This window comes from Lissotriton vulgaris, chromosome 5 (genome assembly GCF_964263255.1).
Source record: "Lissotriton vulgaris chromosome 5, aLisVul1.2, whole genome shotgun sequence".
Classification (NCBI taxonomy): Eukaryota; Metazoa; Chordata; class Amphibia; order Caudata; family Salamandridae; genus Lissotriton; species Lissotriton vulgaris.
The window spans coordinates 1,022,354,230-1,022,368,707 of NC_141693.1; the positions used below are offsets into that span (position 1 = coordinate 1,022,354,230).

At 48.8% G+C, this 14,478-nt stretch overlaps 1 protein-coding gene across 2 annotated transcripts in view; it reads left to right on the forward strand.

The window, feature by feature from the left end:
- ARMH3 (armadillo like helical domain containing 3) overlaps window positions 1-14,478 on the forward strand; it is a 624,464-nt gene that overhangs the window by 512,645 nt on the left and 97,341 nt on the right. For both annotated transcript variants that reach the window (XM_086922652.1, XM_086922653.1), the window contains one exon: window positions 13,024-13,150. In XM_086922652.1, coding sequence (XP_086778778.1) covers window positions 13,024-13,150 — 127 coding nt within the window. The remainder of the gene's footprint in view (window positions 1-13,023; window positions 13,151-14,478) is intronic.

Genomic DNA, 14,478 nt, shown 5'->3' on the forward strand with positions numbered 1-14,478 from the left:
TAGGCTCTGAGTCTTCCCTGAATGAGACTTTAGGGAGACTCTCAAAATCATAGCACTTCCCAATCGATCAATAACCTCATTTTGTGAAGTTGCGCTTGCACCAGAATGGATCTGAAAGATTTTCATGGCAACTAGCCCGTGCGCGGTAGGCGGCATTGTGAGTCTTTCTGTCGTATCCGTCCCGCATCAGATGTGAAGTCAGAGCCACTATATCTACACCACCTCCATATGTTGACATTGGTTCCTTTCTTTCCACACCTTCTGCGCAGATCTGGAACTTGCTACCTTGAGTCTATCAGAAATTACAGTTTTTCCCTCAAAAAATTCCAGTGTGCAAGGGCCACTTACCCTCCTACAGCTGCAGTTTATAAACCGCATAACGACTGACACAATCAGATGTTGTTGATGTACAAACACAAGGTTTGTCTCTGGTGCCTGAGCTCTAAGCCGGGTACAGTGTTGTGTGACTAGTACGCCAAGATGAATTCCAAGGCCAGCCAAGACCGCAAAGCCAAGTTGTACCTTGCCGAACATCAACAGAAGTTGAAGAAGGCCCAGTCAATCTTGTGAACCAGTCATCCTCAAAATCGTAGTTGTCCGGTAAATTCAAAAAGAGTAAAAAATCATAAGTCCAAAGACTGGTCTCCCTTGTCCTGCCGCTCCTATCACTCTGTATTGTGCAATGCCCCGGACACCCAAAAGCTGCGAAATCCCTGGAATCTATTCTGACCCTCATAGAGGCTATATGCTGAATTTTTGGTACCCAACTGGGCCCCTCTGATGGTCTTTAGGCCCCAGGGATTCAAGATGGCCTCCCGTCAGACCACTGCCGGCAGGTCAACCAACTGATGCTGACTATGCCACTTATCCCACAGCCACCCCGGCCTCCAGATCAATGCTGATGCTTCATGTCATGTTTATTAGGATGAAAGCTTATTTCTGAACTTGCATGATGCCACTAACCTGGATACTTCTCATGACACTGGCTTCCACTCCCATCTCCGAGATGTAGTCACTGAAGAGCCTGCTTCCTTTGTCATAGTGATATGGGCAAGCAAAGTCTTAGACCTCACTCTATCCACCACTGAGGTAAAGGCTAATTAATGTGTTGACAGAATGCTTCATCCTGGACAAGCTAACCAGGAGCCTCTATTGCCATTCAGTGAAGCCCTTATGGACACACTATTGGGCGTCTGAACAAAACCAGGATCTTGCCCACCAGCGAATTTTTTTTTTTTTTTTTTAGTGTATTTTGTAAAGCGCACAGCTGCCCCAACGGGGCGTCCCGGCGCTGTATAACGCTGTGGAACCCTTCCTGGCTCTCCCCGTGAGTTGCCCCTCCTGGGCACCGCCAAGGTGAAGCAAGGCATCCCAGTGTTGTAGGGGCCGTTGTGGAGATTAAGCAAGCTATTGCCCAGAGTTGCAGCGTGGGACCCATTATTAGAGTAGGCGCCGAGGCGAGAATTATCGAGTCCACGGACATTGAGCCCAGGACCCTGCCGCGTCAGGACTTGAACCCTGGTCCCGAGCCTGATCTCTGCTTCAGAGTCTGCCGCTCTAACCAGTGAGCCACACTTCTCCACTAACAGGTAAGTTGCAAGGCAGCTCCGGATGTCCTACCTTTATGTCACCAGAACACTTGGCAGTGTAGGCCACCACCAGCCGCCTGACCACAATACGTTACTGATCACCTTTCCAGAATGAGAGTGGAAACTCCTGGAGCCATTCACCAAAAGAATGTTCTCCTGTGCTAGCCTTGCCCTCAAGTCTGTAAATACCAGCTGCGTCCTGGGGGAATAAACTTATGCATTATGAAACATGGTGCAAGGTATCTTGCTTAAAGTCCCAATTGATGTAAGGCCATACCTCCAACAACTTTTTCAAAATGGACAAAATTCAGTGAAAACTGCAAGATACTTCATTAGATTAGGCCTGGACATGACCGACTCTGAGTAGAGCAGTCTGCACTAGTGTGGTGCTGAGGTACCATGCTTGGATATTCTCCACTGGATTCTCCAGTGATGTCCAGCAGCCACTGATGGATATACCCTTTCATTGGGACCGATCTCTTGAAAGACAAGGCAGATTCGGCCCTAGAGCATTTTAAGGACAACAAGGCAATAATTCGCTCTCTTGTGCTCACTATGGTGCACCAGTTTCCTCAACAATTTTGAGGCCTTGAGTGGGTATACTAACAAAGATAACACTAGAGTTTGCCTTAACAGTAGCAGCCCTATGTCCTTTCAAAGATAAACGTTGGGGATCTTGCTGGCAGTGTCCAGGCACGCAGGGGAAATGATCTACCCAAACCCCGGCATCAAAGATCGGGACTGGCTGTTCTTCCCATTATTTCCTGCCACCTTTGCCCCGTACTAAATCTTCGCCCTCTGAACTTTTTCCTTCAGAAGGCCAAGTTCAAAATAGTTACCGGAGCCCAAGTTCTGTCTGCCCTGGACCGAGGAGACTCGTTAGTGGTATTTGATTTACAGGACGTCGGTTTCCACCTTCCCTTCCTGCATTCCCACTGGTGTTATCTGTGGTTTCAGATAGGCCAAGACCGCTTTCAGTTCTCTGTGCTCCCCTTTGGCCTAGCAGTGAACCTCAAGTGTTCACAAAGATTATCCTGATGGTCGCTCATCTGTGGAGGTTGGGAATACCAGTCTTCCCATACCTTGACGACTGCTTGTGGAAGGTGTGCTCAGCTCTAACAGTCGTAAACCAACCCAGATGATGGCTGATTGGTTGACATCATTGAGCTTTTCCAGCAATGTGCTGAAGTCACACCTGACTCTTTCATCGAAGCCAGGCTGGATAAGGTGCTTTTCCGAGCCTTCCCTGTGCCTCAACGAGTCAGGCACATTTGGGCTATGACCCTGATGTTTCATCTTTTGACCTGGGTCTCAGTGAAAGTGGCTCTGAGGTTTCTTAGCTTCTTGGATTCCTGCATCCTATTTGTGGACCATGCAAAGTAGCCCACGTGGGCTCTGCTGTGGGATCTGAAGTCTCAGCACCAAGGGAAACTTTCAAATTCAGTTGAGTTTTCAGAGAAGACTACGAAAGACCTGCAGTGGTGGCGGCATGATCACTGTTAGACTGGCGGCAGATCCCTCTCCCTACCCCACCCAGAACTAATAGTTGTGGGACAGATAGAGGCCAGAGTACTCTGGTCTCCAGTCGAGACCATTTTCCATATCAAGTTGTTGGTGTTGCGAGCGTTCGTCCTGACCATCAGGGTTGAACAGGTACAGATTCTCACAGACAAATCGACCGACATGTGGTACTACAACAGACTGGGTGGTGTGGAATCAAGGGTCCTGGGCCAACACACTCTATCTATTGGAGTGGCTGAATGCTCAGGGCTTCTCCAGAACACCCAACACCTAGCAAGATCTTTAAATGCCAAGGCGTACGAACTAAGTTGACATTACCCAGTAGATCATGAATGGCAGTGGCACAGGGTGTGTTCCAACAATAGGGAGAAAGTTGGCTCGATCTTTTGGCCACCAGAGAAAATGCCCAGTGTCCAAGCTTTTGTATGTTGTAGTTCCCAAATCCTGTTCTTCCTTGGAGATGCCTTCTGCCTGGATGGGGGGTGGTGGTTTGTACTCCTGTACGCCTTTCCTTTCCTTCCCTTCCCTTCCCTTCCCTTCCCTTCCTTCCCTGCCCAGCGTATTGAAAAAGATCAAGAAAGACTGGGCCCAAGTCATCCTAGTGGCTCTGGACTGGACGAGTGTGGTACCCCGAACTTCTGGCTGTGGGCAAATCTCCTCCAATCCAGGTGAACGTCTGTTAGGATCTGCTGTTGCAGCAGGGTCGAGTCTTGGGCGCGAGTATAAACAACCTACACCTCCATGCATAGAGATTGAAAAGCAACAGTTGATGGTTTTTGATCTTCAACCTGAAGTTGTCCTTGGCAGCCAGGCATCCATCCACAACATCTTTCTATGCAGGACTCTGGGAGAAGGTTATTGTTTAGTGTTTCTCCCAAAATATTCATCCCATGAATGCACAGTTATTGGATGGCCTGCTGTTTTGTTTGTCCTTAGCGAAGCAAAGCCTTCCTGCAGCAGCAGTTAATGTTAATGTTACTGACATTTATAAAGCGTGCTGCTACGCGGCTACCCAAGGGTGTCCTGGCGCTAGTTAAGGGTTACCTTTCAGCATTTCTAGGTTTACCATATCAACCATCCCTCTTCAAGTCATTGGTTGTGATGCGTTTTCTGAAGGGGCAGATCTACATGTTCCAGCCAACTCTTTTTGTGATACCATAGTAGGACCTTAATTTGATTCTCACCTTCCTGCCTCAACGCTTGCACAGAGTAGGGAACTCGTCGTGAGCCTTACCGGTGCGGAGGTGATGCGTAGACTCTCGGCTTGCGGGCCCGTTGTGGTGCGCAAGATGGCGCCTTGATGCAATGCGACAATCCGGTTGCGATGCGAGAAGATGGCGCACATGATGCAGCGATGTAATGACGGTGCGATGATGCCCTGGCAGCCTTGCGACGACTCTATACTTTGGAGCCGCGACAGGCCCTGCGACATGCTTCTCCGGTGATGCTATGGCGACTCTCACGATGGCGTCACGCTTCTCCGGTGATGCGACAGCAGGCAGCTTCGATGAACACACGCTTCCAGGGAGATGCGACGAGGGCTCGCTTCTCCAGCATTGCGACGATTTCAGCTGAGGCGGCGACACGCTTCTTCTCGATGCGTCGCACTTCCAGCTCCCAGCAGCACGCAAGTGTTTGGAGTCAGAATTCCCAGCAAGGAAATTCAGGAGGGAGCTGGAGGTGAAGTCTTTTGTCTCTGAGACTTCAGCAGGAGGCAAGCACAGTTCACGCCCTTGGAGAATATTCTGTAGATGAAAGTCCTTACAAAGTTCCTTCTCCTTTCCCTTGGCAATGAAGCAACGTCATAGGAGCACGGCATCACGCGCGACTCAGTCTGACGTCACCGACCCCATATTAGACCTACGTCGGCGTGATGACATCAGTTCCCCGTTTTCTGCGTTGTCGACGCCAACGGTTTCTTGGATCTTCTGTGATTCAGATAGTGACTTTGTTACTATTTGTGTGTTACTGTGTTTCTGTTCTTCGTCGAAGATGTCGTCGATGACGACGGGATTTAAGCAGTGCAGCTCGTGTGACCGGATGATGTCTATGACAGATCCACACGACGATTGTTTGAGGTGTCCGGGTTCTGACCATGATGTCAAAGGCTGTTGATCCTGCTTTAAGATGAACCCTAAGGCTTAGCGTGAACGGGAGGCAAAACTTCTGCTGGCAAAGGTGATAGGTAAAGAAGCCAAGAGATCTTCGAGGTCAAGGTCTAGACGCTCGAGATTGAAGCCGAAGTCAAAATCGAAGTCGAGATCGAGGTCGAGGGCCAGGTCTGAGTCGGCGTCGAGGTCGGCTTCGGGACATGCTTCGGGTTCCTCGAAGAAAAAACACGAGAGGAAGAAGCATAGCTCAAAACATCATTCTGGGTCATCGGACTCGAAGAGGAAGTCTTCTTCTCGAAGACATCATAAGGATTTTATGTCTCCTTCTCCTGTCTGTGAGCCTGAAGGTGGTGCCTCGCCTGTACGATCTTGAGAGAATTCACCGGATCCGGAGCTGGAACCGAATCCGGATTCGTGTCAGTCTTCGGAGCATGAAGAAGACGTGGAGATTCCTCAGGCACCGACTCCGGTGGATAACCCAGAGGGTCAAGAGGAGCCGAATCCGGAGCAGCCTCCTTTGGAGCAGCCATTGGGTTCCTACCCTCCCTTTCCTGGTCCTGGTCAGGACCCTTCGCATTTCCTTAATGCCATGTTTGGCGTCTATGCGAGGGCAATGTACCCCTCTGGAGCACCTGCGGATCCCATGGGTCCATTGTCGTTTACCTTGAGTGTCCCTCAAGCTTATGCTCCGGCACCTTTTCTGCCGTTCATGCCGACGCCATATCCACCTTGGCTCGGTACGCCGCCACCGAGGTCATCGATTCCGCACACAGCTTCGCCGGCTCCGGAGCGACCTCGGAATTTGGATCGGGGCTCGACGCCGGTTCTGGCTTCTCATCCTCCAGCTGTTCCGGTTCGTCGTTTGACGCCGGCTCCGACTCCGTAGCAGTCATTACCGGATCCGACGACTTCGATTCGTCTGGAGTGGTCGAGGAGTAGTGCCCAGCGTCTCCTGGAGGAGAAGGAATATGAGGACCCTGAAGTGGACGAAGGAGAAATTTGGATCTCCAAAGTGCTAGTGGCCTAGAACTTTCTCCAGAATGGGGGTTGCCTGCAGTTTCGGATGCACCCTCTAGGGATGTGGCGCCATACCATGTGGTTATTAAAAAGGCTGCTGAGCTGCTAAATTTGACTTTGCCTACGGTGGAGTTCAAATCTAATATCCTCACGGAGGTTTTACATTCGCCCTCTTCAGTTGTTGAGCCGACTCTGCCATTCACTGAGGCTCTGACTGAACCAATTTTGGAAGTCTGGAAAAAACCTTTGTCTGCTCCTGCGGTTTCCAGATCAGTGGCGAGACGATATAGGGTGGCACCTGGTGACCCTGAGTTCTTGACTTCCCATCCTTCGCAGGAGAGTCTGGTGGTGCAAGCTGCTTGTTCGAACAGGTCAGCAGGCTCTTTTCCCCAGGTACCTGGAGATAAAGACTCAAAGAAATTAGATCAAACTGCTAAAAAGGTTTTCTCCTCAGGTAGCATGGCTCTGAAGTCTACGAATGCTACTTGCCTGCTGGACAGATACGTGCATGCCTTAATGGATTTGGTTAAGCAATTGTCATCTAAGCTTCCGGAGGAAGATAGAAAGAACTTCAATGAGGTTATCTTTGACACTCAGGCGGCAGCCCGCCAGGTTATTCAGAGTGACATGGACACGGCGGACACTGTGGCTAGGATTATGGGTTCTTCAGTGGCCACCAGAAGAGCCGCTTGGCTAAAATCTACTGAGTTTTCAGCAGACTTTCAGGCTGCTCTTATGGATTTGCCTTTTGACGGCACTGGCCTCTTCGGAAAGAAAGCGGATGCGGCATTGGAGAGGTTCAAAGATAGCCGGGCGACGGCTAGGTCTGTGGGCCTGCAAACTAGCGGCTCTTCCACCAGGAAGTACAGGGGCTTTGGGAGGTCCACTTTTCGTCCCTTTAAACAAAGCCAACAACAGCAGCAACAACAGAACCCTTTGTATAAGTCATACAGAGGTAGACAAAGGGGCCGTGCCCGTGGACGTCAAGCCTCCTCCTCCTCTACTTCCTCCTCTAATACCCACCCCCCACCTATAACAGCAAAGCAGCCCTAGATCCACCATTCCGGATCATGCGGGTCCGGTAGGGGGTCGGCTTACTCATTTTCTACGGGATTGGGAATCGGTTACATCAGATCTTTGGGTTCTCAATCTCGTAGAAAATGGGTATGCTCGTCCTTTTCAGGAGTTCCCTCCCAATTACCCTCCTTGCCAAGGTTATTGTTCGGAGGACCGCCTGTTTCTCCTGCAGGAAGAAGTTCTGGCACTGTTCAGAAAGGGTGCGATAGAGGTGGTTCCGGAGCAGGGGAGGGGTCGGGGTGCTAGTCCCAGTATTTCCTGATCCCCAAAAAGGATGGCAGACTTCGTCCAATCCTGGATCTCAGGATCTTGAACTTGTATCTGAAACAGGAAAAGTTCAAGATGCTCACTCTTGCGCAACTTCTTCAAGCGCTGTTGGAAGAAGACTGGATGGTGTCGATCGACTTGCAGGATGCTTATTTCCACATCCCCATCCTGAAGTCGCACAGGAAGTATCTCCGATTTACGGTGGGGTCGCAACACTACCAGTTTGCGGTCCTTCCGTTTGGACTACTACTGCGCTTCGAGTTTTCACCAAGGTGATGGCAGTGGTGGCAGCACATCTCAGGAGGTCGGGGATACCTGTATTCCCGTATCTGGACGACTGGCTGATCAAAGTGGAGTCGCCAGAGAAGGTGCTCCATCATCTCCAAGAGACAACTCAGTTGTTGCACAGGTTGGGTTTTTCGATAAATGTACCCAAGTCTCACCTGGTGCCCTCCCAGTGCAATCTGTTCATAGGTGCGGTACTGGACACTACTGTATGCCGTGCATTCCCTCCTCCTCAAAGGATTCGCGACATACAGAAAATGATTCCTTTATTCTACAATGGAGCGGTTGTTCCAGTCCTGAGGGTCCTTCGGTCTGATTGCTTCCTGCATTCTGTTGGTCAACCATGCACGCTGGCACATGAGGGCACTCCAGTGGTGCCTCCGCAGGCAGTGGTATCAGCGCAATGGAGATCTCAGGGAGTCCGTGAGGATCGACAGAGAAACTGCAGCGGATTTGTCTTGGTGGAGCGTGGAAGGCAATCTGTCTCAAGGAAAGCCTTTTCAACTTCCTCCATAGTTGGCCACAGTGATACCGGATGCATCCACTCTAGGGTGGGGTGCTCATCTGGGGGATCTGGAGGTCAAAGGTCTTTGGTCTCCAGAGGAAAGGTTGCTTCACATCAACCTTCTAGAGTTGCGGGCTATACGTCTGGCGCTCAAGGCCTTCCTCCCTTCCCTTCGCGGTCAGTCGGTTCAAGTCCTGACGAACAACACGACCGCGATGTGGTATGTCAACAAGCAGGGAGGAGTAGGGTCGCAGTGTCTCTGCAGAGAGGCTCTGCGTCTCTGGTCCTGGGTTCAGGACCACCAGATTTGTCTGATGGCAAATCATCAGGCCGGAGTTCTGAACGTACGTGCAGACGTTCTCAGTCTGCAGTTCTCAGCTGACCACGAGTGGAGGCTCCATCCAGAGGTTGTTCACGACATCTTTCAGAGGTGGGGGACTCCTCGGGTGGACCTGTTCGCCACTCGCTAGAATGCTCACTGCCTGTCATTCTGCAGTCTCCAGTATCCGATGCTAGGAGCTTTGGGGGACGCGTTTCAGTTGAGTTGGGGAAGTCAACTCCTTTACGCGTTTCCTCCCATACCCTTGATTCCTCGGGTTCTGAGGAAGATTCGCCAGGACCGGGCCCAAGTCATATTGGTCGCTCCGGATTGGCCAAGAAGGGTGTGGTACACGGATCTTCTCCACCTCTCCTCTCACACGCCGCTCCGACTCCCTTTCAGGGCAGATCTTCTCTCTCAGATGGAGGGGCAGGTTCTACACCCCCACATCCAGACATTACACCTTCATGCCTGGAGATTGAACGGGGCAACTTGAATTTCTTTTCTCACCCACACGATGTGGTGGATGTCATATTATCGGCCAGGCGTGACTCCACTAAGTCCATCTATTCGTATAGGTGGTCTAAATTTGTTGCTTGGTGTGGGGAGAAGTCTATTGACCCTTTGAGGGCTCGCTTGTCCGATATTTTACAGTTTGCTCTTTCTTTGGTGCAGCAAGGATTTGCTGTCGCCACAGTCAAAGGTTACCTTTCGGCGTTGTCGGTATTTCTCTGTTTGTTGCATCAGCCGTCTCTTTTTAAATCTCCAGTGGTTTTGAGGTTTCTGAAGGGCCTCACTAATAAGTCCCCTCCTTCTCCATTTATCGTGCCTCAATGGGACTTAAATCTTGTCTTAACATTCTTGATCGGTTCTCCCTTCGAACCCTTACACAAGTGTCCCATGAGGCTTTTGTCTTTTAAGACGGTCTTCCTAGTTGCGATCACCTCAGCAAGGAGGGTAAGTGAGCTTCAAGCTCTTAGTTCCAAGCCCCCATTCCTGACCATACATGCAGAACGTATGGTTCTTAGGACCAGGGCTGCTTTTCTGCCTAAGGTGGTAACTCCCTTTCATCTAGGTCAATCTATTACCCTTCCTACCTTTTATCCTCCCCCCTCACCCTTCCAAGGTGGAAGAGAGACTGCACCGTCTGGACCCTAAGAGGGTGGTGTCCTTTTATCTTGATAGAACAAGAGACTTTCGAGTGGATTACCAGCTGTTTGTTGGTTTTGCTGGCTGCCGGAAGGGTAGAGCGGTGCACATGCGCACACTTTCCAGGTGGATAATTCTGTGCATCAAGATCTGCTACTCCCTGGCGGGTAAGGACCCTCCTGAGGGTATAAGAGCTCACTCTACCAGGGCAAAGTCTGCTACTTCTGCGTTGTCTAGAGGTGTACCTGTTGAGGACATTTGCAGAGCCGCGACTTGGGCCTTCCTCCACACTTTCGCGAAGCATTACTGCTTGGATACCGAAGTGAGGAGGGACGGCCACTTTGCGCGCTCTTTCCTCCAAGATTTCCTGGTATAGCAGAGTGGACACCCTCCTCCGGGAGTGGGGACTGCTGTGGGACTCTATTCACAAGGTGAGGAATCCACTGGCAGATGTATCTATCAGAAGAACAAGTTACTTACCTTCGGTAACGCTTTTTCTGGTAGATACAGTATCTGCCTGTGCATTCCTCTCTGACCCACCCGCCTCCCCGTTGTCCGCTCTGCTTTACCTGTGTTTATGGACATTTTTGTATATTTATGTTTGTTTGAATGAGGTTTTCTTACGTTGGCTACACACTATGTGTGTGTAATTTTGAAATGTTTGTACTGTGTACAATGTATTTGTATATATCCACTGTCATTGGTCCGTCCAGGTGCCTCGAAGGCACGGAAAAAAGGGCGGAACTGATGTCATCACGGCGACGTAGGCCTAATATGGGGTCGGTGACGCATTGGAATAACATAAACAGCAGTGTAGACGTAGGACTGCGGTCTTCTAGGTCTCTACTGACTATGTTAGACTTAATTTAGATTTGTGCCAGCTAGCTCAGAGGTCACTGGAAACTTTCTTGACTGAATAGGAAGTGATCAGTTTCCCTGGCTCAGACAAGAAGGGATTCAGCTTCCGACAACTGCATAAACATGACAACTTTGCTCCTCAGAATAAGAGTCAATCTCTAGAGTCGTGTGAAACAATAGACAGCTATTTCACTCAGTCAGTTGTGCAGATTTACTTTCACCAGAATGCAGAGAATAGAGAGACAGGCGTTTTCAATAAAAGATATTATTTATTGAGCAGTCTTCCTTCTCATGCAAGAGAATTGAATTGCCACAATTGCAAGACTTGGTATTATGAAAAGTGCGTACAGTAAAAGGAGTATTACAAAATAATACTGTAAAAGCATTGATATGGTTTCTTAGCCATAAGATAGTTAAAATGAATAAAATATATACATTCATATATACATTGGCTAACTATCTCAACTGGTGCTTCTAACTACGCCTACCCCAGTGTACCTGACCTAAGCCTAATACAAGGGAGGGAGTAAGTAGCAGTTTAAGTTAAGTTGGTTTTGCCAAGAGTTTGTTTCAAGAATTCTCTCTAAGGGTTTAGTCAGCACCGTACCTCTGGAATAGAATGCAGAAGGTCTGGTATCTCCTTTTTAGGACCCGATATCCCAGTCACCCGCAAGGGTAGGCTGGAAACGCCGGAGCTGGATTTTCTCGGCAGGAGAAAAGACAGTGTCTTTCTCAGCGCGTCAAGGAGGAGGGGCAGCGTCCGTGGGCTTCTCGCATCTGCTGGGCTCTACAAGGGGACAGCCGATCTGCTCCAGTATTCACCACCACCGTGTGCTTGCTTAAGGCAACGTTGGTATATTTATACCTGAAAGGTGCCGAGTTTGACGTAAGTTTTTGGACATAAGACGTCAATAAAGATGTCACTAAGAACTGGTCGTTCTTACAGTGCTCGCAAGAGTTCTATTACTAATCAAAACAAAGCAAGCTGGGCTTTCCCAGGTTGCTGGGGGTTTGGTATATCGAAAGAACTAGGTTTGCTATCTAGGAATCTAAGGAAGTGGCTTCTGCTGTGTCATGGACTGTCATGAACTGCAGAGACGAGTTAATGAAATATGTCTCTGATCGCTATGCCATTATCGGGATATGTATTGATTATAGCCGTATAGGGGCATGAGGTCACAATATTGATCGGGGTCCTAGATAAAACACAACAACCCTATAAGCAGCCCCCTGAAGGTTTGCACACACTCTCTACCAGAGCAAAGGCTTCTACCACTGCGTTGGGTGCAGTGTGCCAGTCATGGGCAGTTGTCGGTCCGCGACAAGTTCGTTTCTCCACACATTAACAAAACATTACTGATTGGATAGCCAGGTCTGAAGGGACGGGCACTTTCCCCGGTCTGTCCTGCAGGACTGCCTCATCTAAGCATCTCCTGAGATTTACTGGGGAGGTGTACTGTCTTGGCATTTATTCAGAATTTTGAGGAATCTGCGGTTAGAAGTCTTGATCGGAAGAACAAGTTGCTTACCTTCAGTAATTCCTTTTATGGTAGAGACTTTATCTAAACACTGATTCCTCACTGACCCACCCTCCTCCCTGTCCTGTGGAATGGACAGTCAATAAGATGCCAAATCTCCAAATCTGCACAGTGCACTGTCTGATTCCTATGGCTCCGCGCCCGAGAGTGCAGACAGAAAGAAACTGACATACGTGTGTAGTGGTGGCGCATATATGGGACCCCAAAATCACATCATGGATGGGATGAATTAAACTTGGTGCTGCACAGCGCCACCTACTGGTGCTCAAGGGAAATCCTATAAAAGTTTCTGGACCTTATATGGTGCCTATGAAAATTCACACGGTGAGGAATCTGTGGTTAGATAGTCTCTGCCAGAAAAGGTGTTATTAAAGGTAAGTGACTTTTTCAAGTAGGATGTTATTCTGAGAACTTGTCAGAAGTATTGGATCATAATAGGGATTTGGAGGTATTGTGCTAACTCCGACAGTGGGTGTTGGGTCTTTAAGGTTATTTCTATTTTTATTTTTATGATTTTTTGTGTTCTGTTTCACTTCTGACACAAGACTTCCACTTTCACAAAAGACATGTTATACGCACTTCTGTACAGTGAAAGATGTGCTTTATTTCCGATTCCAAAAACAGATTTGATTAATAGTAAATTGTTATGCAGTAGCAGATTGACACATTACGTTGACAATATTACTTTTTAGTTGAAGAAATGTGGTTTGTCTGGCTTGTTAATCCCAGAAATATTTTGCATAAATACCTGGCACTAAATAAAGATCCAATCTGTTTTTTCTTTCAGGTAGTGAATTTATTCAACATGTTCATCACATATGGGGATACCTTTCTTCCAACTCCCAGTAGTTATGATGAGTTGTACTATGAGATCATTCGAATGCATCAGATTTTTGACAACCTTTATTCAATGGGTGAGTATATAATGTCCATCTATGTGAACTCGATCATCGTGTTGACGCAAGCTGAATATTTTCTGTGCTGGAAAATGTCCCTTTTTAGGTCGAGGACTCCGTCGCACTGCTGTAAGCAGTGTGGGCGGAGCCCGAAGATTTAATGTTTCTTAGAGGGGACTTGGAACCCGCCCCTCTTCTCCATTGGCTGGCCTAGTAAATGCTGGCCAGCCATTGGAGGAGAGGGGCGTCACTCCCTTTAAGCCCCCTCTTTTTCGGATTCGGGGGCGTGTTTTTTGCGTTCTTTCTATCTGTGACGTCATCCGTCACTCAGCAAAAAACACGCCCCCCGATTCCGAAAATTTCGGAGCTTTGCGGCAGCCATTTTTTTGTTGTTGTTGTTGTTGTCAGGAACAGCACCGCTGCCACTCCAGGTAAGTTTTGCTTGTTTAATTTGCTAATAGCTTAGATGCTTCAGTTCGGAATCTGACAGACATTTAGCATGTTTAGCTCACGGTTGCAGATTAATTCTGTCATTTAAAACATTTTTGTCGCATGCTTAATTACTTCCAATCCCGGCTCCCCTATGTGACCAGTTGTGCGATCACCGGCAAATCACATTCACAGATGTGTGTGCCGTGGCACACTCTAGCACACTGTATAACACCCATTTTCATTACATGTTTTAATGCAAATGTAGAACTTGTCTTCCGTCCCCCTACTTACATTTTACCCATTCTACCTGTTAATTAGAAGAAACGTTCATCAACACATTGAAAAGTTGGTAGCTAGACGCTAATCTCTCTACAGACAATTAATTTACCTACCAAAATGTAGTAGTGCCTAGAAGAAGGGCGAACGCCAGAATTAAACGCTATAACATCGGGCATTCATGTTTAAAAGCCAACACTTACCCTTGTATTCAGCCGGACAGACGCTGCAGCCCAGAGACCTCTGCAACACGAACAGGCGTGAAAAGCAGCGAAGTTTCCCAAAAAGAGCTGGTTGGGCAGTGACTGCGTGCCGGACCTCCTGTGTGACTAAGAAGGCAGACTTCCGGGTCTGTGCGCTCTCTGAGTCAGAGAGGCCGGGCCCCGAGGGTTGGCGTGCCCCGGAGCCACATCTGGGCTGAGAAGGGGCCCCCTCTCTCCTAGCAGCCAGTCTCTGAGCACCAGGGGTGGGCCTAGCAGCCTCTCAGCGAAAATAAACACAGCGTGAAACGCACACAACCGCCGCCCCCAGCCTGGCACTGCGCGCACACTGGAAAAATTAACACGACTCATTTAAAATGTGTATTGAAAGCAGAGGTGCCGGAAAAGGAAATGTAACTCCTCACGAATTTAAACCAC